Genomic DNA, 27,101 nt, shown 5'->3' on the forward strand with positions numbered 1-27,101 from the left:
CCATGATAGTTTCCAGGGGGAACCGCGAGGAGGTCGACCTAGTTGGGTATATTGCTAGCAATGGGTTTCTCAGTCTCCATTACTAACAATCCCTTTCCCCCCTACTCATATATATTAGGTACTTCATGTTACTTATACAAAGATGAAAAGATCGACTGTATATTGTATTTCAAAGATAGAATAATTGCATCAATTAAAGTAATATACAGTTGCTACATTATCTGTAACAGTAGTTTTTAAATATTTAATAATAAAGCGATATCATACGCAATTAAAAAACAATATTAACAATAGGTCCTGTTTGAAATCATAAAAATATACTCCCATTTTGGGTGTAAAGTTGTTTTTTAACTATTACTATTTAGATATAGTTTTTCTTCTTCTTACATTACATTTAATTTTTATATGGTATTGTTAGTATTCTATTGTATTTGATGTATTGCTTTTCTATTTCCAGCTGGAACCAGGCGTTCCTCTTCCACCGCCGTCTGCTTTAAAACGAAAGATTCTAATTAAGAATAAGCGACTGAAACCCGAAGTGGAGAAGCAAGAATTAGAATTATTTCGTCAGGGCCAATTCGTAATAGAGGAAGAAGAGAAAGAAGATGCATCGGCTGTCGCTATACCAGATAAAAAGGTTAGTGTTAAGAACTATTAAAGAGGGTACAAAATGTCGTACAATCGTCTGCATGTATACCTCTATCCACCTCGTGTTTCTGGCATTGTGCAACTATGCTTGCATAGTTATTTTTTTGCTACGGAAACAATGCCTTAGTTTTTTGAAATGCAAGTAATCATCAGCATCAAAATGTACTTCTGTGATGTACATGATGCTGTTCATTTTGAACAATAATTATTTATTATAAACTAATAATACAAATGTATATATAAAAATTAAATATTTATTTATTATTTTAAGGAATCTTACAGCTGTAATAACTTAATAATTAACTGTACATGACAACAATAAGCTAATTAGAAGCTACCATATATAATTATCGAAAATTGGATTACTTACAGTCTAGATAATTAATAAATATGAAGACACAGGTTAAACGTCGTTAAAATCAATTAATGAGTAATTTTCGATGGTTTTTCTTATATAACTGCTGCTACTATTTAAAAGTAAAATAATAGTAATAAAAGATTCCCGTGTGATTCCGGTACAAAATAGGCCACCCCTTCCGTGGGTGTCGTAAGAGGCGTCTAAGGGAGAGCGAGAAATGGGCAGCAGCGTCCCTCTTAAAACACATCCATAGCCTAACTGCGGTTGCCAAGCGTGGAAACTACTAACAAAACTAGGGGAGGCTTATGTTCAATGGTGAACAGTTAAAAGCTGTTATGATGATGATGATGAATACAAATTTATAAGACTTCTATATTTAATAGTTTTAATGTAATCTATAGACGACAGTTATCAGTTCGCACCAGATGGACCGACACATTATTTGCCCATCCAAATGCTGTAAAAATAGTAGAGTTTACCTACTGGTTTGTTGTTATACCGCAGCCCGAAGAAATAGTAGCGGAAGCGGCTGTAGCAGGCGACGATGCCCCTCCTCCTGTGGCATACACGGGCTCCACTACCAACGTACACCCATGGTTATCCTCCATGGTCAACTACGCGCAACCTATCAAGTTCCAGGGATTCGAGGAAGCAGACAGTAAGTCTTATCGTCTATCATACTCGTTCTTATATCTTTAAGTTAGAAAACCAATAAACTATGTTCATATTTCTACTCCTGTATTGGGGCAAAGTTTTCTAAAATTCCTTCTTCACATCAATTAGCTATGGAAAGCGGTAATAGAATATTAAAAGTATTAGACGCCCCAAAAATCAGCACAAAAATAAAATAAAAATAACTTATAACCTAAGCAGGATAAACGGCCATGAATTTTAATTGCCACTTAGTAAGCAATAAAATATACTACTTCCAAATAGCGTAGTTATACACCAGTTTTCAAATTAGACCTTCAGTTAGACAGATAAAATTTCTAAAAATGGTTCGATTGAAAAATAACGTCTAGTTATAATATTATTACATTAATTTCATTTTTCTTTCTACCAGAGCGCAACATTTACCACAACATGTCCTCCTTCGCGGAAACAACCGGCATGAACTATCTAAAGACCCAAGCCATAGACTTTGTAAACTACAACAAGCGGCAGATGTCAAGAATCTACCCGAAAGGAACGCGCGCTGACTCTTCCAATTACATGCCACAGGTACGGTGATAGAAACCTATAGATAACATTTACAAATCTTATAAAAACCTACATAGCATAAGTCTTACATAAAAGAGTTTTTATAAAATGCTAGTGTGAGAGTAGCGCCATCTGGTGTCAAGAGTTTTTAGTCGCCTTTGTTGTATATGAAGAGACGCCACACCGACATACACAGACCAGCAGTGTATGTCGGCTGCAAATCCAGCGACCCGGAGGTTGTTGTCTCCGGAGTTGAAGCCGGGGTAGTGGGGCACGCCCCAAGGCCCCTACCTCGCCCCCCACACCATCTGGTGGGCAATGAGAAGTCCTGTTGTTGTTGTTGTCCATGAAGACCCCTGTCATAATAAAATAAACATCTCGAAACAATCACTTTACATTTAAATGGCATTTACATCTATTCCGATCTTAGCCCCATAATTACAATAAAAAAAAAACTTAATGTTAGTACTCGAATTACATTTACCTAATAGAACCTTTGAATTTAATTAAGAAATAAAAACATCTTTTGCATTAGGTTTTCTGGAACGCTGGCTGCCAAATGGTATCTCTCAACTTCCAAACGTCAGATCTTCCAATGCAACTCAACCAGGGCAAATTTGAATATAACGGCAACTGCGGGTACCTGTTGAAGCCTGACTTCATGAGGCGAGCTGACCGCAGTTTCGATCCTTTCGCAGATGCACCAGTGGACGGTGTAATCGCTGCTCAATGTTCTGTTCAGGTTCGCTACCTTAGTTTTTTTAAATATTTTAATATATAAAAAATGTGCAATAAATGAAGTTTTCGTTAAGTTATTAGCTCATCATCACGAAATCACCAAAAACCATGATGATGGTGATGATTGACCACGATACTTTTTCACGAAGATCAAGATGAGGTCGGCCTGTCTATTATCAAGAATAGACCCGCTAATGTCTGTTTTTAATAATTTATACTAAAAGTATGGAATTTCATTATCTTAATAGCCCAACCTAGAAATTATTTTTTTCCATATTGATCCAATTCATATTAAAACCATAAACTACATTGATACAAAGCAACCTGACTTCCTGGAGGAGAGGGAAGGGATTGTTAGTAATGGGAAAGTTCATCCCCATTGCTATAAATATACCCTGTCAGGTCGACCTCCACGCGGTTTCCCATGGAAACCATCGTGGTTAATTTATCGTTGAATTCGTCACGATGGTCTAACTGACCTGCCTTTTCATCCACACTAATCATTCACCACTGGTGCCCCGCCAGTGTATACAAATAGCGCAGACAGGAGTTACCATTTCATTATCATCCATTAAAAAAAACTTGGCTTTCTGATTAGACGTAAGTTGATAAAATTGTATATTTATTAATCTGATGATCCTTACAAATAAATCAATTATATTCCACTAGGTTATAGCAGGGCAGTTCTTATCAGATAAAAAGATTGGCACATACGTAGAAGTGGACATGTACGGGCTGCCCTCAGACACGATCCGTAAGGAGTTCCGTACACGCATGGTGCCTGCCAATGGACTCAATCCAGTATATAATGAAGAGCCGTTTTTGTTCCGAAAGGTATGTTTTGGGTATTTCTCCTCACTTCTAGAGAGTGTAATACAGATCCACACGAAACCAAATAAAACTGAACTTTATGTTGATGTCTTAAGATTTACTTTATTTAGAAGGGTTCCTTATATAGAACTACTGTTTACATTCAGTTACGTATTATATATTGTACCACATCACAACTATTGACTATACCACTCATATTTTGTGCATGATATCATACATATTTTACTTATATGGTAAAGTTCATGTAGCAGAAAAGTATAATAAACTGATGTCCTCCAGTAATTTTGAAAGTAAATAGGATTGAAATCGACTACTTAATGTTCCATATTAAAAGATAAAGAATTAAGAGGCTAATACAATAATAAAACAAAGAAAACTCGAAATATATACCTTTCCTCTTCTTATAGAAAGAGACCCATGTTCAAGAGTGCAGTGGAAATTTTGATTAAAACATATATTGTGTCCCCACTAGGTTGTATTACCAGATCTGGCTGTCCTCCGCTTTGGTGTGTATGACGAGAACGGGAAACTATTAGGACAGCGTATCCTGCCGCTTGATGGTCTACAGGCTGGTTACCGGCACATCTCGCTCCGAACTGAAGCTAACTTCCCAATGTCACTGCCTATGCTGTTCTGTAATATTGAGCTCAAGATCTACGTTCCTGATGGCTTTGAAGGTGATTCTACTATATGGTCTACTTATGCACAGTACCAGGCGGGGAGAGAATGTAGTTAAACTGCGCCTAGAAGTACCGGAGTTTCAATGACAGCTGTGAGCAATGCATAAAGAGTCGTATGACCCGGCCCTGTATCGGTGCCCTTGGGCCTCCAAAAAAAATAGCCTTATTTTTTTAAAGCTGTCCAAAAAATAATTTGTCTAAGGACACTACATAGGCTAAGTCCTGATCTGTGGACCTCAGGAGTGATAAACCCTGAAAGATACCATAGCGATACAATAATCATCATCATATCAGCCTGTTGAACACAAGCCTCCCCCTTAGAGGGGTTTTGCCAGTAGTTGCCACGCTTGGCGATACAATACTACAAAGCAAATAAATAGTACTTATCTTTGATAAGTTGCATGCTTCATTTTCATATCTCTATATAGGACAATCAATTTTTATTAAGCTGTTGGCCGTCAACTATTTTACTATTTCTAATACCATAAATGATATTAAAGTAATTATTTAAACCTAACATAATTATAACATTATTTTTCGTAGACTTTATGGCGGCGCTGTCTGACCCTCGCGCTTTCATGGGCGCGGCTAAGGAACGAACAGACAATATGAAACAGATGGGCATCGAAGAAAGTGGACCGGAAAAGAAAGTGCAGATTGAAGAGAAGAAAGAAGGTCAGTATTAATTTCATAATTTTTATTCTTCCAAATCTTAAGAAGAATAAGAATATTTTTTATTAGACTTAAATTCAAGCATATTTGAATAGGTGGTCATTTTTTTATATTCTGTGAAAATTAAATTACCAATTGAAAACTATTTTTGCTGGTCTACATATTAATCACGATTACTGAAATAAGTAATAATAATTTTAATTAAGTTATTAGTACTAATTTACAATTTAAAAAGTATTACAAACATTTACAAAGATTGACAAAGTACAATAAGATTCTGTAATGATGACGAATACTAAATAGTATACAATTCACGTCAGCTTACGTTAGTAGACGTAATAGTATTAAATCTCGTTACAAATATTGTTTGCGTGAAAATGTTATGATATCTGGAAAATTTCACCATATTTTCTCTACTTTTCATTGTCCACTTATTTCATAGAAGTACATGGAAGCCATTAGAGTAAAGCTTATTTATTTAAACCAATATCATTACTAATATTATAACTTTGAACATGAGCTTGTTTATTTATTTGTTATTTTTTTTTTTCGCATAAACGGCTCGACTTTTTTTATATTTTAACTGGCTTTTTGTCCGGTATTTCGTACGTATAGATTTCAAAAGTAGGAAATTCATTAAAATAGACTAGATAAAACATATACCAATTTTTAAGTTAGATTTGAATAACACAACTGTGAAAATCTCATGCAATGCATCACGTGATGCCAGAACAAAAAACGGATAAACAGACATAATTTATAAAATAAAAAAATATATTTTTATTAATCTTAGACCTTTTAAAATACCTAAAAATTGGTCTTTAAGACCTCTTACGTCAATATGTCCTATGTACATGACATCGTAGTTATAGTTTAATCCCCTTATTCATAAAAACGTCAAACGTCTTATAAACCTAAGCATTTAAGCTTTTGAACTGTTTTGTCTATTTCTGCTGTGTTAAATTCTCAATTTGAAAGAAAGTGACAAAGGAACGTAATAATTAATATAGGTTTGTACAAGGTTTTAGTTTTTATAAATAAGGGAGTTATTATATTAGTAAATAAGGTCTAATTCAAGAACATTTTATATCTGATGTAACCTTTTTAGAGAAATGTGAATCTTGAATATTATCTATCAATGCTAATAACATACTGTAAATAGTTGATGAAATCATAAATGACGTAGGTTTACGCCGAAAGTATAAAGTGGCTAACGAATGCGCAAATTCGACAGGAGTGGATATTTTAAGCATCAATACATGCAATAATTATGTATGGGTTAAGTGACGAACCATTAGCGGACTCAAGAAATTCTTGGGCAATAATCGTATTTCTTCGTTAAAAATGTTAATTAGGGAAATCCTATTCATAACCAGTTTGTCATAGTGATTCTGTTAATAAAATATTGCAATATAATTTATATTTATTCTAAGTAAGCAAAAGTTCATGTGCAAATATAATAACAGTTCAATTACTTAAATACTCTGTTATGTCTGACATACATGGTTCATGTGTATAGGCGACAGTTATGACTTTCCATCAATGGAAAGTCTGCTTGTTTGCCATTGCTGAATCAAAAAAGACAATCAGGATTAATAAAATTTATAATTCACTTATTAATTCTAGTAAAAATGTTGCCATGAATTCCTAAATATAATAATAGTTCAATTACTTAAATAAGTTTATAAGAAGTTTGACATATATGTTTTGGGGCAAGTGATTGTTAGTAATGGGCAGGTTAGTCCCCATTGCTGTCAATATACCCTATCAGGTCGATCTCCACGCTGTTCCCTTTTACTTCCACTTGTGAAATTCGTTAGTTAGGCTAACTGACCTGCTTTTCATCCTTACCAATCATCCCTTACTGGTTGTCGCTGGTATGTTCATGGCAGTAGGCGGGGTTACCATTCCATTATTGTTTAAAGTGTATAAGATACGTAGATGTAGACATTACCTACATGTATAGGAACCGATTTATTTTCTTTGTCCTTAGTAGATGATAAGTTTTTCACTTGTACCCTCATAGTGAATATTACTCATTTAGAATTCGTATGTTTACATACGTACGCCGTTAAAACAACATTTTCTGGGAGTATGCTCGTGCAGTTATCGCTCTGAAGTTAGCTGAAGTTTCTTTAGTTACAAAAGCTTTATTTTTTTGTAAAGAATGGAAAATGCAGTATTAATATATAAGACTTTTAATTAGATTTATAAATTGTACAATAAATATTAGTTATATCAGTGTTTATTTAATTTTAAGTTGTGATTTGAGATAGTTTTAATAAATATCGCTATTATGATAAGCCGAAAAAAAATCTTAAAAGGTCAGACTTTATATTTTATTTATAATATTCCAATATTTATTAACTGATAAAAATAGTTTTATATCAAAACTTGTATCTATAACCTAATTTAAAAACAACAACGTCACAACTCACAAGGAACTTTGAGACATTAGGTGATTTATAGATTTGAGCTTGACTCGTCCATATTCAAAAATATATTTTTTTTAGAATGTTTACATTTTAATATCCACGCCTTTTTCTTTATGAGCGTGCCTCTTAATTGGTACCTATCATATTACAGGTACATACGCCTTTTCTTTATGTTGTTAGCCTTGCATTATATTTTTAAATGGTACATTATTTCTATATTAACACCTCTCTTAAAAATCCTTCTGTGTAAGCTGAACATAGCCCCAAAAAACTTACTTTTTTCCTTTTAATTTTGTTACCATCGACTCAAAAAGAGGGGTGTTTTTAGTTTAACAAGTCTGTCTGTGATAGTGATATCATAGCTTCCAAATTGATGAACTGATTTAGATGCGTTTTTTGTTTAAAATCTGATGAGATCGAAACGGTTATTAGCTATAATTTATAATTTGACAAAGAGACTACACTCATTTCCACAAGTCCGAGATATTAGGAAATTGCGTCAATTTTCATGACATGGTACTCTGAACCTGCTGCTCCAACATCAAGTACTTTACAAGATATCCAACTCCTCGGTTACTTACAGCACATATAGCGTGTTTAGGCTCATTAAAATGATCTCAATGAGTAGGTGTTAAATAATAATAATAATTTATAGAGTTGTATCGCGGTTTATTTTTTCAATTTTTGGTAAATTTATCTTATTAAAATGTGATACTGGAAGTATCCTTCATCATCTCTTTCGGTATACATTAACAGGGCGCCAGTAAGTGATAATAGATGTGAATCAAAACAGGTCAGGAGAATTCATCAAGAATTAACCAAAATGGTGTCCAGAGGGGACCGCGTGGAGATCGACTTGATAAAATATATTGCTAGCAATGGGACTTTCTGCAAGTCTTTGTTTTTAACAATTCTTCGACCTGTTATTTTCAGTACATTCACCACAATGGCAAACAGTTGACAATGCCATTGACTATCCCATTGCGTATTACAGTCGTGAGAATATTTAATTTCTTTATACTCATAATTTCCGTTATAATTTCGTTTACAGAGCCTCCTCTCGTTTTCGAGCCAATTACAGTGGAATCGCTCCGACAAGATAAAGGCTTTGTCAAGATCAGCCGTAAACAACAGAAGGAACAAGAAACGATGAAGAAACGGCAAGCCAAAGAGAAGGTTGCCTTGCAGAAGCAACAGTGTACCGCACTTGAGAAAATCATCAAAGGCAAAAGGTTTCTATATTATTAAATATATATAATACTGAATAATAATGAAGGAGACTTTGTACAAAACTCGATTGTTTGGGTACCTCTGTCCCATTCGTGTTTCAACCGTAAAGCAGTTGTATTTGCATGGCTGTGTTTCGGTTTGAAGGGTGGGATATGGCGTGAATTTACAGGGTAAAGAGGAATAACATCCGAGTCCTTAGGAATGGCAACGCATGGGGGTATCATGGGTGAAACAGTATACTCTGTTATGTCCATGGTGCTGCTCATGTCTATAGGCGACGGTTACCACTTTCTATCAGGTAGACGTCAGCTTGCTTGCCATTCTAAGTTGAATAAAAAAAAATATCAAGATCCCTTCTAGATTCTAAATAAATTAGACCTACAAGAACACAACTGTGAAAACTGCATCCAATTTGGTGACTTTTGCATAATGCCGGAACATAATACTCTATCACATACTAAATAAAAATAAGCGTCACGCTTGTATTTTAATTCTTTTTCTTATAATAGCACGACATGTGGACATGTTGCCGGGCGGTATAGAGCAGGCTACGCTATCCTTTCCCATGGGTGTCATAAAAGACGATTAAGGGAACTAAATGATAGAGATGGGCGGCTTCGTCTTTCTTAAAACATCATTAAAAGCTGAATTGCAGTTACCAACCCACCTGCCAAGCGTGAAAACAACTGGCAAAACTCCCCTTATGAGGAAGGCTTATGTTCAACAGTGGACAGTTAAGGGCTGAGATGATAATGTGATTTTGTAATATGGATGGAATCAATCGAAATGTAATTGTTCTTTTCTCAACGATTGGCCGCACTATGCCTGCTCAATATAATACGTATTAAATGGTTAATATTCACGCTACGTTATTACGAATTATATTGTCTGATAAATATATCTAAACATATAGCAGACTACATACATTTTGGGTATTTTAAATACATTATCATATTATTCTTTAATTCCAACCTTTACCAGCAAAGATCAGTTGAGCAACGACGAAACGCTACGCAAGCTTGTCAATGAGCAATCAGCCGCTTGGAAAGAGCTCATTACCAAACACCGCATGGAGGAGTGGAGCACCGCCAGGAGCCGCCTGAACGAGCAGCGGGAACTCCTCAAGAAGATGATGGAGCAGACGCAGCAGGCGCAATTGAAGCAGCTAGAAGGGAAACACGAAAGGTACGCCGCTTCTCTTGTCTTTATATAGATGATAATGAAGTGGTAACCTCGCTTGCGCTGTCAGTATACGATGACGGGGCACCAGTGAAGTATGATAGGTGAGGATGAAATTGTGATGATATTATTCTTCATCTTTACAACAGATAGGCTAGCAGTTTGTTTTATTATTTATTGTTTATTATACACAGTTATAATACATACAAAAATATAACAGTCGAAGGCAAATCTACAAAGGCGAGCATAACTTTGCATGAGTTCTCTTCCAGCAACATGAAGTAGTTGTCTAATTTCAATAAACAAGCAAGAAGGCTTTAGTTCTCAGTTCGCTTTTTCGTTCGTTTGGTTCCATATTAATTTTGTCACAATTGAAAGAGCTGTTTTTTTCTGAATTAAATTTTACAAAGTATTAACTTGTTTTTTATATCCTAGGGAATTGAAGGAGATGACTGCACGCCAAACAAAGATCAGCATAGAAACTAGCAAAGAAGTGGCCAATGATAAAACTTTGAAGACTAAACAAGAGAAAGATAGACGATTACGTGAGAAGAAACAAAATAACACTAAGAAATTTATGGACGAGCGTAAGGTTGGGAATTTCATACAATACTTGTTCGTGTGTATTTTAAACTTTTTTTTTTTTAAATGATTAATTGGGTTCATAGCTATAAATATTTATTTTTTGATACTTGACATATCTAGTAAACAAACTTTAACAATTTTTTTTTCTAAATTGATCACTAATAAATAATGTAATAAAATAGTATAAGACAATACATAATTAATTAACGGAAAAACTTTTTTAAATGACTATCTAGGCAGAAAAAGTCCATACAACAAACATATTACTTTGTATTGTATGTCTATTAATGTAAAACTTTGTTTTCTTTTTCCGAGTAATTCATTAAAAAAAATAACTTTTATAACTGTAAAATATATTTACAAAAATTATAAGTATTAAATATACAGATATATATGCGAAACAGTATACTCTGTTATGTCCATGGTACTGCTCATGTCTATAGGCGACAGTTACCACTTTCCATCCGGTGGACCGTCAGCTTGTTTGCCATTCTAAGTAGTTATAATATATATATATATATATATATATATATATATATATATATATATATATATATATATATATATAGAAGTCTTTAAAATAAATATGCTCTTTCAGACTCAAACCATCAAACAGAATCGCGAGAAGGAAAAGCTGAAGGCCACCCATGAAAAGCAAATGGATGATTTATCAAAGGATATAGACACTGTATGTATAATAATAATTATAGCATATATAATCACACTTATAGCCTAGTTCTATATTTAATATAAAAAATTAGGTTTTTTTAATTTAACTAACATGTTTATAAAAAGGATCGCATAAATATTATTGTTATAAAAAATGGACAACGTTGCAGGTACGGCTAGTTTTTATATAATACTAGCGACACGACCCGTCTTCGTACGGGTGCAGGTTACTATAGAAATTTTCTATTTATTTCCAATTAATTCATAAATTACAAACCATCCATAGTCCACTGTAGCACATAGGTCTCTTCTTATTTCGCCACAAAGATGGTCCTGCGCTACTTATATTTAGTGAGTCCCTGCACATTTTTGATACCATCACTCCATCTAGCGGAGGACCAATTTAGACTAAACTACAAATGAAGATGATAAACAAATAATAAATATAATAGATATATATTTATTATTTGCTTATCATCTTCATCATTTCAACTAATATCCGTCCACTGCTGAATACAGGCTTCCCATATAGACTACTGTAAAGAACGGTCCTGAGCCATCTAGCTCTATTTTACTTATATAAAAGTTTCATTTAAAAAAAAATTGTTAGCCAAATATTAGTTAGTTTTAATATTGATACGTTTTCGATAATCGCTCTATGCAATCTAAGGATAGCGACTTTGTGACTTTGTTTTACATTAATTAAATTAATACACAGTTTTAATCAAGTTTATTATATCCATTTCAGCTCATCCAAATGTACAAGATGGAGGAATCTGACTACGATTCGAATCATAAACCAGAGTACTTTGCATGAAAGTACCCTCATATAGCTCCGCTGTTGGAGCAAATGACTTGAAAAGTGAATGTTTAAGTGATCTCTTCTATATTAAAATTAACTAAATTATAAGTCACCAAAATTCCTATTTAAAACACATACGTACACGTGAAAAGATTAGAACTAAACGTTTTATTTATTGTCTAGTTATGACTTGGGTCGATTTTGTCACGATCTTTAGGACTTACTTCCTTAATTGATGCTACCATTACATTATTTATCCATTGGATATTGAATATATGTGTCCCCCATTGAATGTCACAAGAAATAACTACCTCGATGTATGTGATGACTTTCTGCAACACACTTGAGGTCATCGCTTACCTAGTAGGTAGTCACCCTATACTGCGTTTGCTGATACTGGGTCGCAATCAACATCGGTTGTCGATTGTTTGAGCTACACAACTTATTTTTTATCAAATAATAAGAGGCAATAACTGTTGCTTATATTTAGAGGCCACTTCAACTTCTCTATTTATTGTATTTTCATTACTTAACTATAAAAACGAGTTGTAATCAATATACAAAAAAGTGTCACGCAAAGCATTCCCAGAAATAAGTAGACTAGGAGATGGTGACAATGTTGATACATGCCAGTAATATATAAGATTTATATTAATTTTACGTTTTGATCAAAAATTACTTGTGTTAAAATATTATTTGTATTTCATCTGGATCGATAACAATATTATGGCTATTGAGCAAATTATATTTAATATTCATGGTAGCGGTTTGTTAGAACTATTGTTTTATAAAACCACATGTATTGCAATTTATCTGTTAAAATAAGTACATAGATAGGTGTCTATTACATATTAAAAATTTTCATAAATTTCATAGATCGTGTTTAGTTAAATAAAGTAACAATCATAGTAATGCAGTCTAAGTAACTGTCTCTTCCCTATAGCCTTGGTGTACTCTCCATGGTATACCTACGCTGATACCATGAAAAGTACCATACATATGTCTGTGTATATAACCATTCCATTGTATGGAATAGAAACATACACAGCTCTAATAAATAAGACCTTTATATACCTACTTTAATAATAATGAATTAATAGATATAATATTGAAATATTAGAGCACCTAACTATTGTGAACAATCTTAATTCATAACATGACATCAGTGCCCGGTGTAGTGTATGTCAAGTGAAACAATTTTGCGGAGTAGAAAAATTAAAGCGTGCCAAAATAGAGATCAAGTGCGGTAGATGGTTAAAAAAAATATGAGCACTCCAACTATCCCGTACGCACTGGTGTCACACATTGTCAGAGTTGCCAGATGCGAATTTTTATTTTAACCCGAAAATGAAATATTTTTTCTACAAACCGATACGATTTCACCCAATCATAAAGTTATATCATTTGTCAATACGTTTTGCTATAAACATCGATAAAAATTACATTTAGCCTATCTTATTCTCTCCTTCTCTTGACTCATCCTCTATTTTGGTATCATTATTTGTGTACTTCTATACCAACACCAAAACTGATCAAAAAGTTACGCAAATTTCTTCAAACTTATTTCACTTTTCTCCAAGAATTTAATTTCTCCAAAATTTCCAAACAGAAAAATGTTTACTCAAAATTGCAAAGAAATACCAAATCTGGCAACACTGCACATTGGTCAATTCTGAGGCGCCATTTCTCTAAACCTATCTCTAAAACTAAAATTTCATTTCGGTATCCTACCGAAATCTTTAGTATGAGGACCAATATAAACTAATTTTCCCATAGATCTAAGTCACAATTATTATAATTTTGGTTTATAATGGTCTATGAATCAGAAATTTCACAAATTAAAATATTAGATTAAGAGATATATTTAGAGAAATGACGCTTCAGAATCAGCCCCAATATTCATTAGATAACATTTTTAAGGAAGGAAAATATTCAGGTGGCCCGAAGCGCCAACATAAACACATCGGGTCCTGCATGCCACTGCGTGTGATTATTGTATGTATAAGTATTTATACGTGTACATTATCGTCTATACAATTTGTAATACACCCTACATTATTATATTACATTAACGAAAGATTGGAACGAGAAAATTAACGAGTAAAAATCGTACTGAAAAGAAGTGATTTTTCGGCCTTTTGGAATTTAAAGTTTAGGTAATAATTACCTTAGAATAGCAAATATATTACGTTCTTGTTACGGGTATAATGTAATTATGATCCATTTAATGATCAATAAAATATTATATTCATTTTTATTTTAAGGAAAATTCGATCTTTTTACTTATTTAACAATAATTATAAGTAACTATATAAAATATATTATTATTAATCACTTTAGTAGGTTATAATCTTTATATATTAGTTATAAAAGAATATACATGTCTAACTTACTACTCTCTGGAATATACTGGTCATTGAAAGATAAGTTCTATTGAATTGTTCTTTCGTTCTATCAATTTCAATAATTGACACTTATTTCAAACATCTTTTACTTTTAAACTGTGTTATTATAAGATACAATAGGTGAATAAATTATAATTACTTAACCATGACTCTGTATCATCCATATATAGGCTCTAAGAATTATTTAGTAATTATGTTAAGCTATAGTATATAATCTTGCAAACATAACCCGTGAGACTAAAGTAGTAACTTTACGTGAATCACATTGATTAACATCGGTTTAATAACCTAATATTTTACTCACCAGTGTGTTTAGTAAAATATTAGGCCCTCAGTACGAGACGTTTAGTAAACTCTGTTGGGTATACACAATTAATAATTAAATATGATTTACATAAAGTGACTATTTTAAGCCCACGGGGTGGAGGGATGAGGAGGAATAGTACACTAAAAATAAATACCTAATTTTCTTTAGCTTAATAGATAAGTCTATGAAGCCCGATACAATCTCCATTCCTGTCTACTTAAGGTAGGTTTTTTAATACCTTCTCAAAAATGCCAAACCCTAATTTATTAAAACGTTACTCACATTGCCAAAATGAATCTTCAGTTAAATATTAAAATATTTAGATTTATAAAGGTTGCAATGAAATATTTACGATAGTGAGTGATCGTTTTTATTATCTCGAGTAAGTATAATAAATAAATTTATTATAAGGTTTGGCTACTATCATTCCTTAAAAAATTCTACCCTCATCTCTTGTTGTTAGTGGACCAAAATTTATTCAATTTCATTATAAAAACTAACTACAAGCATGTACGATGCATTAACTTAATACTTATCTATTTATATATTTTTAAAAATTCATCAATATTAAAATCTATTATGCCATCACCGATTTGTTTGATGTAAATTCAATATTTTCGTTTACAGTAGATTCTCAATTATACGAATCAAATAAAACCAGTGGCATTCTATGTTATTAAAAATCTGGATAATCGATTTAAAAGTCAAATCAAAAAATACATAATTAAATTTTAAATATTTTTTTTATTAAGTAAAGGGTTTTACATACGTCATTTAGGCAATACAATATAAATAAAATTATGTGCTATAGTGATAATGGGTTACATAATACCTGTTTACTTAATTAATATGTAATATCATTTCCGAAACGGTAATTGGAGCCGTGAAGATTAAGTCCGGATTATCAAATATTCGGATAATCGAGATTCTACTGCAATGTTAATTGGAAGACTTGGTGTCAATATTTTATTTTAATATAAAATTACATATTGTACAGAAATTGTTATGGATACAATTATTATCAGCACTTTTACTATAATGAGTAGATGTAGATATTAGTTTTAATAGAAGCCTAAGTAAGTACCTTAAAGTTCAACATTATAAAGTCTAGTCAATTTTATTCATAATATTATTTTATGACTTAGGTACATACTACCTAAATATAAAGCTGTTGACCAATGTCTATGCATTTTCAATTTAAAATAATAAATTATTTTTTTTTTAATTTAATTCCGACAATAGCTATTTATTCTAAAAATTCTAAAACATTACACCTTATTTGTAATTATAGATAATCTATTCCAAATATATACAGATATAGTTTCAGTTCATTTACAATATATTGCCAGTAAATATATTTGAGTACCTAGTGGCATAAACTCCTTGTCACTTATGAATTCACTTATAAATAGTCTTGAATTTATACTGAAACATAAACTATTATCATAATTATTTAGATTTTAAAAATGATAGTGAGAGTAAATAATAAGTGTTTCTTAATATTTATAATCGTGTTTTAGAATTTACATTTATAATTCAGAGAATGTTATGATAATATTCATAAATGCACTTTATTTACTTTGGATAATAAAATTATTCATATATTATGGTAAAATTATACAAAAGATAATTTCGTTAATTGTTGTATTGTAACTTAATGAAAAATACTGTATTAGTTAGTTTTGGAATTGTGATACGAAAAAATATATTAAATTATTTGGCCTATTGGATATTCTTATATAAGAAAATTTGAATTAGAATTTTGACATATTATCTATAGATACATAATATCAAAACATATACAAAAATCATCAGGACCCAATTCTGATGTAAATAAAGTATCAAGTTAAAAATTTTATTGTTTTCAGTAGCACTCTTAGCACTTAATGTATTGATATGGCACCATTCTGATGAATGTATTTGTGATTTGTATTTTGAAAAACAGTTATTGCGTACAGTTTTCTCAACCATTTAGATAATATAAGGATGTGGAATGTAAAGCATATATTCTAAACTCATTATATTGGACATATATTTTAGACACATTGCTGTTTATAATCTATGAAATTTGGTGGCAAAATAAGATAACCAGTACTTAATTACCAAATTTCATCATTTTTAGGAACATAGTGAAACACAATATTATATCCAAAGATTTGTTTATTGTTTAAAGTACAATAACTAAATTATAACATTTTAAATACAACACTGCTTTTTTTATTTTATAACCTAATATCCTAATATGTACACGGTGAAATCTGAATCCTTAGTATCTTTTTAAAAGAGTACTCTACCACAGATCTGAACATTTTATTTTTCTTTAAGAACGTTTGGTGAGAGAATAATAAAATATTTTGAGCTTCCCTGTTACATCTATTATAACTCTAATTCAGCATATCCATCTATTAAATCTGTATGAGAAACTCTCAACATTTTTTGTAATTTTTCCTTCTGTTTCTTATTCATTTACATTAGTAGAATACTTCTCTAAACAGATGCAAATATTTTATTCTTTTTTTTCACCTGTAAAATAACTTATGATGATTTTATACTTCTGATCTTTTTTCGCTCTCTGTATAGACTTTCTTCTTGTACTGAAATAGTAATAAATAACACACTAATCAATGATCATGTACTGCTATTGTTGATATATATATATATATATATATATAAATCCCAAAATGCAAATGATCCTGAATCATAAACCATGAGTAGAGTTGAATATTTGCCATAAATAAAAAATGACATGTCTATACATTGTTTCACTTCCTTTCCTGTGAGTGTTGTAAGACTAAGGGAGGGAAAAAGGGATTGTTAGTGATGGGGTCTAACGGTCCCATTGCTAGCAATGTTACTAATCAGGTTGACCTTCATGTGGTTCTCCCTGGAATTGTGGTTACTTCTCATGAAATTCTTCACTAACTAACCTGCTTTCATCCTCATCTATCATCCCTCACTAGTGCCTCTCAAGTGTATACCGATAGTGCAAATGGGCTGGGGTTACCATTTTATTATCACCCATTAAAAAAAATAGACTAAAGAAAGGTGAGGAATGGGCAGCAATGGCCCTCTTAAATCATCTACTAAAACCATGGTTGCCAATATGCCTGTCAAGCATAGCAACTACTGGCAAAACTCCTCAATGGGGAGGATTATATTCAGCAGTGGACAGATAAAAGCTAATATGATGATGTCATTGTTTTTGCTAAATTTTTAAGAATTATTTTATGATACTTAGAAATGGAAAACAAGCTGACAATATCCCAGCAGATTTCTAGTCTACTAACATCCAAGGTACAATCTAGGAGAGTAACTATGCAAATACCTACAAAAGTAAAATGAATAATACTTTGCGATAACATAGTCATTCCTTAGATAATAAATATAGTATCTCCATACAAATGCTTCACTACAAATAGATAGTCACTACTGCATGAATAGATTTACCATAATGTACATTAATTACTATCTATATGGGAGAAAGGATATTGTAAAATTAAACTAATAAATAAAATTGAGCACTATAACTAATTGAAAGTATTCAAATAAAACAATTCTTTCATTCTGTTCCGCTTATTTCACTGTGACACTATATTCAGACCATATCATAAAATAATCAATGCACCTAATAAAGTTTTAATATTTATGCAATCCAAATAAGTTAATAAGTTACAATGTCGTGATGTTTAAACAGGATTAGTTTACACTTACTGTATGGGTCATATCTCAGTATTTCTAATTTGTCAGCGAGACGTTCTCTAATAGTAACGAATTTATGTCCAGAGACTGCACTCTCCATTAAAACCATTATCAACCTAAAAATAATTTAATGAGTTATAAGTTTTATACAAACTATTGCAGGAAAAAAAAATAGCTATGTGAGGTTAACTAACTTGCTTTTCGCTTTTTTACACAATATATTAGTTAAGAACATAATGTAAGTTTAGGCTTAAAATATATAAAACAAACAAAAAGGTTTGCAGTGGACAACTATTTCCTTTTTAAAAGATTACAATTGAAAAATATGTTTTAGTTTAGATTTAAGAAAAATTTATGAAAAAAACATTTCGAATTTGACAAGAGGTGATGTACTGCACAGATTAGAGAAACTATAGTCTCTCTCTAATCTGTAATCATTCAGTTTTTAAAACGCTCTACAGAAGTGACACCATTGACCTAATCCCTTGTTAAATGATAATACAATGCGCGCTATATATAAATATGCTAATAAAATATCGGTAAGGAATGATAGGTGAGTATGAAAAATGTAATGAAATATCGGTAAAGATTGTTAGTAATGGGGATCTAACAGCTCTAAAGTCGACCTCTACGCGGTTCCCCATAGAAACCATCTTGATTAATTATTTATAAATTCGTCATTATGGGCCAACTGATATGTTTCATCCTCATCTATCTTATCTGTCACTGGTGCTCCGCCAGCGTATACCGATATCGTAGGCAAGGTTTACCATTCCATTACCATTCATTAAAAAAAAAGAAGTTAATATAAGCATGTCGTGATGTGTATATATATATATATATATATATATATATATATATATATATATATATATATATATATATATATATATATATATATATATATATATATATATATATATATATATACATATACATATACATATACATATATATGTTTGCTATGTCATTATTTGTATCATTAACAAATAATTGACATAACAAACATTTTCTGTACACTGACTTGCTATGAATTGATTTTTTTTTTCTGAATGTGTTTGCTGTTGGCCATGTGTAGCCTTTACAGCTTCACCAAACGCACTCCAAACCCGCGAGAGGGGAGCGACAGAGGTGTCGATTCTTACTTATGGACTATGCGAACGGGACTTATGGACGGCGAATGGTCGGTATGTTGGAATGGGTGGAGAGTCTTTGGTGTGCGCTCGGGCGCAAACCTGATCGCGCGCACTATGAATTGAGAAAAATAGTAATTAATGATGTATCTTTTATTCTCTTTTTACTGATTATATTTGTATAAGAAGAAAGGAGGCAACCATATGATTAACAGTTTATATTTTATCATTTCTTCTATGTAATTCATTGGTCTTGGCTAAGAACAAATATTTAAACATGAGAATTTATCATAGATTAAAATCACAACTACTGGCACGGATGTTGTCTGTATCTGTTTCATTATACCTATCTATGGTGGTACTTTGTAAGCACCATCTTATCTATGGTGGTATAACCATTTTCACTGTTTTGTTTCAGCTGTTTCACAACCATAGACAAAAAATTAATATATGCCACGCCAACAAAATTTATTAAAATTATGGAATAAAAAATTGACAGAAACCAAAAATATTTAAACACGTGTAAATAAAATTATTAATTTATTTTCTTACATTGTATTTCGATAAATGTTGTATAAGTTGTTGTTCATTCATAATTAATTATTATTATTTTATTGATGTTCTGGTAACATTTTGAACGCAAACTTGTTCGAGCCGATCCGACGACAAATTGAGTGATGATGAACTTGTGAACCGGCGTTGCTTAGCATTTTCGTGTGGTGACTGTAGTTTTGTGTTCTTTCTTTGTTCTTTATTATACATGTTGCAAATGAATTAGTCAATTTCTTATAGTGAACGTTTCATTAGTATTTTGTTTTTGGTAGTGTAGTACGTAAAGAAAAAGAACAATGTTAAATAACGAAATGGAGAATGGCGGCGGCGACGCCAATTCCAATGTGTCACCGACCAAGCTCATGGTCAATTATATACCCGAATTGATGACGCGCGACATGATGTACGCGTTATTCTCTGCGATGGGCAAGATTGAAAGCTGTAAATTGATCGCAAACAGAGGTTATGGTTTCGTGGAATATGAAAAACACGAGGACGCTGAGAAGGCGCGGGCGGCGTTCAACGGCCTCCTCATGCAAGGAAAGACATTAAAGGTGTCATTCGCACTGCTCAATCCAGAAAATAAAGTCAGCCATAAACCCGACACAGAATCAAACCTCTACATTAGTAATCTACCTCCTGACATGACGCTGGAACGACTTAACAGCTTGTTTAGTTCGTTTGGGGTCATAACCAATAGTCGTGTATCACAAGGCATCGGTTTTGTATGTTTTGAAAGCCGGCAACAGGCAGAAGAGGCGATAAAACATTTAAATGGACAAACGCCAATACCTGGAGCTGGTGCTATAGTCGTTAAGTTTGCTAACAAGCCTAATGCAAATAAGAACGCACCGCGACCGGCTCCGCGGGTCGGTGTGGGCGCTACGCCTTTGGCTTACAACGGAACTGCGGCGGTGTTTAACGGGACTACTCCAGCCGCGTTTAATGGCACGAACCTCAGTGCGGCATTTGGAGCTCGACCTGCCGCCTTCGCACCTGGATTTCCTCAAGCTTCACCACCGCCACTTCTACCGTCACCTGGTAAGGCCCTTCCTTTCATCAACAAGGGCCAGCAGCGCTTTAACCCAATGGCTGCAACTAACCATACACCACTGCCACTGCTAGGAGCACCTGCCAGCCCTGTTCCATTGCTGGGTGCACCTCCAGCTCCACATCAAACTACAGTGTATGTATACAATATTGGTGAGGATACCGAAGAGCTAGCTTTGTGGCAGCTTTTTGGCCCATATGGAGCAATTGACTCTATAAAAGTGATCAAAGATCCTGAAACTAAGAAAAACAAAGGTTTCGCCTTTGTTAATATGAGGGAGTATGATGAAGCTGCAATGGCTATTCAGGCACTCAATGGATACACGCTCAATGGTCAGGTTCTATCTGTTAGCTTTAAGACTCAGAAAAGAAATAATTAGGATGTGGACGGACGTTATAAACGCCGTTTTATTTGTGATCATACCCGGGCCGAAATCTTAAAAGAAATATTTCATTCCAATCTCAGAATATTTTTGTAGTCGAGAAGGAAGATCTTCTTTATGCATTTCATAGTCGCATAAGTATTTTTGTAAGATTTAATATAGTTTTATATTTGCAAAGAACATGACTATCTGTGAGTTTAGTTGGCTTGACAGTATCTTATATGTGTATCCACTTTTTATCATATAATATGGTATTATATTATTGGACTATGTATGGACCTGTCGCAGTATGTATATCTGACCATAATGGGAGTTAGGGCACGCCCCGCCTCGCTTGTTGCGTGCCCTGGCTCCTGTCTTAATCCTCCAGATATTTTATTTTGTGTAAACAAAACATTGTATGTTTTAATCTTTAATAAATTTCATGTTTAAATAGATTTTAATGTATATTACTCTATTTTTTTTCTATATACTTATCCCCTACCTATTGTGTCCTTATTTACTTACGTTATTTATACATAATAATAATAATAATAATCCATAATATAATTATTTGTGGCAGTAGTTTAACATGTACATAATATATAATTGTGTGTATTGTCTGGCGGCAGGTCAGCTGTGTAAAATTGCTTAAATATTGCATGTTGTGTAGTTGATGAGCAAAAATATTTTTTATTTGTTTATCTTACCTCAGGGTTATAGCTCTCGTTATTGTTTTTCCCGTCCTCAGTTACTTATCCAATATTATTTTTGGCGCAATTGCAAGTCAGGCCTTCTAGTTTCAGAATTATCATGTTTTGATTTATAAACGTATTTATTTCTGACACCGTCATAGACGGTTGTTACGATAGCTTTAATTTTGTAATTAAATAAGTATTCCAGTCAGTCCACTAGTGGTGTAAAATACTGTGTATTAGGTACATAATGGAAAATTTTAAATTCCTGGTTAACTATACGTTGTCGTTAGGGGCGTTCTATAGGACGTAAGATACTAACTTATAGGATAGATATTCCAGTGATCTGTAAAGATTGTTCTATTGAGCTAACCTATAAATGAGTGAATTTTGAGACTGCCACAAATGTAGATAAAGCACTAGATGCCTATTCCTCCGTGCCTCTTACTTGGACTATTATTACCAAACAACAGTTCTAAGAGTGAAAGTAGAAAGTAAGTATAACAACGTGACACGGTGGTGAGTAATTTTTTTTAATTAATAGTAATTGGTAGCGTCGTCGCTTAATCCCTAGAATTTGTAGTGGACGTAGGTAGTGTATTCTTTAAAAAAAAAATAACCTATTTGTTTATTTTACGAGCAATTGTGCAAAAATCATTAAAGGAAGTTACGTGAAGTGATTAACCGAAGTTGCGTTGGTGTAGCGATAACAAATAGCACGGGAGATAACATTGCTCATTGTGCCTACCTACTGACTGATAACTAAAAAATCTACTACTATACTGTAGGTCAATGAAACCAAAGCACTTGAAAAACATAAGTACCTCAAACACTACTATTTCATATAAATATAAATCATAAAAAAGAATGGTCAACAATCTAGGAAAGTTTATATCGTGTAGGTCAAAATCTTGTCGTGTCCCTTCAAGGTTAAAGCCACGGATGAGAACAAAGGACGTCGCGCCATCTAATTTAGCAAAATATCAAACTGACGTACATCAATATTCGCTTAAAATTAATATCTATCTACTACAAGCTTGTTAAAACGAGTGGTGGGTTTATCAGTAGTTTTAGTAAGTAGGAGTACAGGACAGCAGATTTTAGGGATGGAATATTTGGGGCCAAATTCGTTTTTAAGTTATAATTTCATTAACAAAATTGTAATTAATATGAATGTCAACTAGGATATCGAATTATAGAGATCAGTAGGAGCAACAAAATTTGATTAGCTTACTGGTGGCAAATGACTAAATCTACATTACTAGTCAGGATGCATGTTATTTATAGTTTGCTGCCGAATTCTATCAAAGGAAGACTTAGTACAAATTCGCATACATGAGGATCTATCTCTATCTCACATATTACTATCGCCATACGAAGTCTATGCTTTCTTACTTATGGCCCAGTTTGAAGTGATATTATTGGGTACTGCGATTCAAAATCTTCAAGAGTCTAATTACAACACTCTTAGTGTTTAGGCATTTATAGGACGCGATAGCCGCTTACCATCAGGCGAGTCGTATACTTGTTTGTCACTTTCATGGTATAAGAGTCAATTTGACTATTATTTATATTCACTGCTGCCACTCCTTCAGTTTGACAGCTTTTTGCTATTTGAAGTAGGTTGGTGCATATTAAAATAGGTACGCTTTTAGTATCATAAATTATCATCTTATCATATTTAGAAGTAGTGCGAATTTTTTGTTCTGTGAATAAAGCTTAATATTTGCCTAGTCTATGCTGATATTTAGTTATGTTGCTCACTTAAACATCTTAAAATTATTTCGAACTAGTTTGTCTGCAAATTCATACAGGTGGATTCCAAAAGTAGAAAAATCAATGTAATACTACTTCTAGATGGCATATCGAGATAAAACATATATCAGATTTTATGTTAAACCTTCAGAAACAAAACTCCGAGTCGGTCTGTGTGAACTGACACTATGAGAAGTTTGTTATGCTTTTCAACCGATTTCAAAAAAAGGAGTAGATTCTCAATTACGTAGTAATTTTTTTATGTTTGTTACGTCATAAATCCGTCGTTTATAGTTTTTTTATATAAATCGGTTGAATTGAAAAATTCTTTTTTTTTATCTAAAAGGTAAACTCTCAGATTGGTCTTATAAGAATTTCATTAAAATACTTTCAATAGTTGGGGGTTTAAACCGAAATAACTGGTTTACTACTATTAAAGTCGGTGTGTTGTTTTTTTGATGTCGGTGTCTCGTTTTAGTTTGGCGTCAAAGATTCATAGGCTGCCTAGTGTCATATTAAAAATTAGTTCAGGTATACGTAATGCATTTATAATAAATAAAACTTTTTATATTTTCTAATATTCTACCTGTTCGCTACCCAACACAGATAACTCGAAACTATTCAATTATAAAATGTTATTTTTAACTAGTTTTTTCTCTGTTACTTCGTATTTTAGAAGTAGGAAAAAGTTAAATAAACTAGGTTAAAATGACGTATCACGATAAAATATGCACCAGATTTTAAGTTAGATCTCCAGGAACGTAACAGTGAAAACTGCATCCAATTTCAAGTAGTAGATTTTGCGTGATATTGGAACAAGCATACAGACAGACAAACTTTCTAAAATATTGGTTTTATTACAACCTATTATATTTTCTTATATATCTCATGTACAAACGTCATCTAGTTACAAGTTTTTTATATTAATAAGATAATATTGTTTACTAAATTAACACAGGATAAACTCCATATAAATTCTAAATTAATTGGGGGAAAATTTGTGATAGGTGCCAGGTTAAGCAGAGATTATTTTGAAAAATAATTTTAAAACTTTAGTTCCTTTTAATTTTGACTTGGTAGTTCATATTAGCTTTCGACACATAACATAGTCATGTAAGAATCTAAAAAAATATAGGTATAAACTGCATAGATTAAAATTAACTGAAGTTACAGCTCAATAGATACGAGAATTTGAATTTGGGAAACAGCAAAAACAACTTTGTATCTTGAGAACACTTGAGTCCAGGATAATTAGCTGAACATCTTTTTTAATGGCATTAACTATAGTCCGACATGGCTTTGATCGTTTAATATATTTTTCTTATTCAACACAAACTTTAACCGCGAAGACATCAATTGACCGGGGTAGAGAATTATGTTGTACGGAACATATTTTGATGTTATTATTTTTATGACGATTAACTAAAACACTAAAGTGTCTAGAAGTAGCCAACAAACTCACTTTCATATTTATAAAATACCTAGTAAGGAGACTTAGCAGGAATATTTCGTATTTACCTACTAGAGTTGTCAAGTTTCCCATTTGATGACGCGAGTATAGAAATCAAGTGTATGTAGATCTGAATTACGTTGTGTTAAACACACAATGCCATTACGGACTGTTCAAATACTCGTCGCCATAAATTGCCTTAATATTAAATTGAATAATAGCAGAACATTTATCATATACATACTTTACACTAACTGTTTGCCGCGATTTCGACGTGATCTCTTGTTCTATGAGAATTTTTAAGTATGAAATTTCATATTTCTGTTACAAAACTATGACGATATATGCCAATGCAAAATAATTGTTGTAGAAATTAACATTAATAAATTCTGGCGATTTGTGAAACCCATCTTGCACGAATCATAATAGGACTTTTTTTTATTTGTTTTGAAGTGTGATTTAACCCCCCCCCCCCCCCCCCTCTTCTGCGATCTATATACTTGCAAACTTAAATAAATGGTAAATTTTCATATTTCTCTGGTGCTCCACCATTGTATACCGTATGATATAATTGGAACCCGACTCGATTGCATCAAGTTACTCCGCTGTTTCTTTTTGAAGTATCAAATCAATTCAAAATAAACATAAGTAGGTTTATACAAAACTAAAGTAGTAGTAGTTTTGGAGTTATCTATATAGAAAAACTATAAGCGACTTTGCGAGTAACTAACCAAACCTGGTTTATATTGGATTATTTGCTACTTTTTTTATGAATATGAATGATTTTACCTCAGAGTACGTTTGTATCTTGCCCCTGTTTTCGCTGCCAAGTAATTGTGTTTGCATAGCTGTGTTTCAGTTTGAAGGTGGGTGTAAGTTACAGGGTATAGAGGCATATCATAATTCCCAGAAATGACAACTAATGATTCCTATCACGCGAGTTAATATACCTATTGGTCGTTATCTACGGTGAAATCATGTATACAGACGACGCTAAGTTTGCTATTTTGCATCTGCTATAAAGAATGGAATCACATGTAAGGTCATCAGTTTGTCATTCTACTCGTATGTTTTAAATAAGTTGTAAAATTCTAAGGAAAAAAATATCTTGATATCTTCAATGAATAGTAGTAATAAACAAAAAAACTTAAGACGTTTTTGAGATCAATTGAATCACTATATGTAACTTTTTTATTATCATACATTTACGTGATTTTGTTATGTAAATTATAAATTTGTTTTTAATTATAATTTATCGCAGTATAGAGTATACATAGATTTTTATTAAAATATAGGTAAAAATCACCATTAGAAAAATATATCTCTTAAAGGCATTCGATGCTCGTTAACACAGGGCATTCACCGTATATACCTACCTAAACCAAGTTTTGGTAGTAATGTAACATAACAACTAAAACTGGTTATTTTTTCCGACGTGTGATTCTAGATATTTATAGACTCCTATTATATACTCGTATGTATATCTACATACGTTTAACGACTTGCCTGAAAATTTTAACATCGTGTATTAAAATTTTAATGTTCACAGTAACGGGGCTATTAAGAATCAGTATTTATTTTTTAACCGACTTCAAAAATAAGGTTCTCAATTCGGTTGTAATTTTTTTGTTTGTCACTTCATGACTGATAGACAGTTATAAACCGA

General features: G+C 32.4%; 3 protein-coding genes across 5 annotated transcripts in view; 2 read left to right on the plus strand and 1 right to left on the minus strand.

Annotated features, from left to right (window-relative positions):
- The window catches only part of LOC113513030 (1-phosphatidylinositol 4,5-bisphosphate phosphodiesterase), a 90,689-nt gene extending 73,744 nt beyond the window's left edge, over positions 1-16,945 (plus strand). For all 3 annotated transcript variants that reach the window (XM_052892859.1, XM_052892857.1, XM_052892861.1), the window contains exons 11-22: positions 458-637; positions 1,511-1,664; positions 2,070-2,227; positions 2,742-2,948; positions 3,614-3,778; positions 4,248-4,452; positions 4,999-5,130; positions 8,614-8,794; positions 9,774-9,977; positions 10,407-10,563; positions 11,155-11,244; positions 11,974-16,945. In XM_052892859.1, the coding sequence (XP_052748819.1) occupies positions 458-637; positions 1,511-1,664; positions 2,070-2,227; positions 2,742-2,948; positions 3,614-3,778; positions 4,248-4,452; positions 4,999-5,130; positions 8,614-8,794; positions 9,774-9,977; positions 10,407-10,563; positions 11,155-11,244; positions 11,974-12,042 (1,902 nt within the window). In that variant the 3' untranslated portion in view covers positions 12,043-16,945. The remainder of the gene's footprint in view (positions 1-457; positions 638-1,510; positions 1,665-2,069; positions 2,228-2,741; positions 2,949-3,613; positions 3,779-4,247; positions 4,453-4,998; positions 5,131-8,613; positions 8,795-9,773; positions 9,978-10,406; positions 10,564-11,154; positions 11,245-11,973) is intronic.
- On the minus strand, positions 16,882-18,844 carry LOC113512924 (39S ribosomal protein L33, mitochondrial). The gene is made up of 3 exons (XM_026896886.3): positions 18,633-18,844; positions 18,451-18,554; positions 16,882-17,333 (listed from the first exon to the last, which is right to left on the minus strand). The coding sequence occupies exons 1-3, from the start codon at positions 18,671-18,673 to the stop codon at positions 17,275-17,277; spliced, it is 204 nt and encodes a 67-aa protein (XP_026752687.1). The 5' UTR covers positions 18,674-18,844; the 3' UTR covers positions 16,882-17,274.
- Positions 18,845-20,110: 1,266 nt separating this feature from the next.
- Positions 20,111-21,993, plus strand: LOC113512842 (ELAV-like protein 1). The gene has a single exon (XM_031910951.2). It carries the CDS (start codon positions 20,420-20,422, stop codon positions 21,551-21,553), a length of 1,134 nt encoding a protein of 377 aa, XP_031766811.1. The 5' UTR covers positions 20,111-20,419; the 3' UTR covers positions 21,554-21,993.
- Positions 21,994-27,101: the final 5,108 nt, after the last annotated feature.

The sequence above is a fragment of the Galleria mellonella genome, unplaced genomic scaffold (genome assembly GCF_026898425.1).
Source record: "Galleria mellonella isolate WM207_F2 unplaced genomic scaffold, CSIRO_AGI_GalMel_v1 utg113, whole genome shotgun sequence".
Lineage (NCBI taxonomy): Eukaryota > Metazoa > Arthropoda > Insecta > Lepidoptera > Pyralidae > Galleria > Galleria mellonella.

Coding starts and splice junctions, on each gene's coding strand:
- LOC113512924 (XM_026896886.3), bottom strand. CDS start 18,673: ATGTTCTTAACTAATATATTGTGTAAAAAAGCGAAAAGCAA. Junction 18,555..18,632: donor TGTAAAAAAGCGAAAAGCAA/GTTAGTTAACCT, acceptor AATTATTTTTAG/GTTGATAATGGTTTTAATGG. Junction 17,334..18,450: donor ACTGAGATATGACCCATACA/GTAAGTGTAAAC, acceptor TTACTATTTCAG/TACAAGAAGAAAGTCTATAC.
- LOC113512842 (XM_031910951.2), top strand. CDS start 20,420: ATGTTAAATAACGAAATGGAGAATGGCGGCGGCGACGCCAATTCCAAT.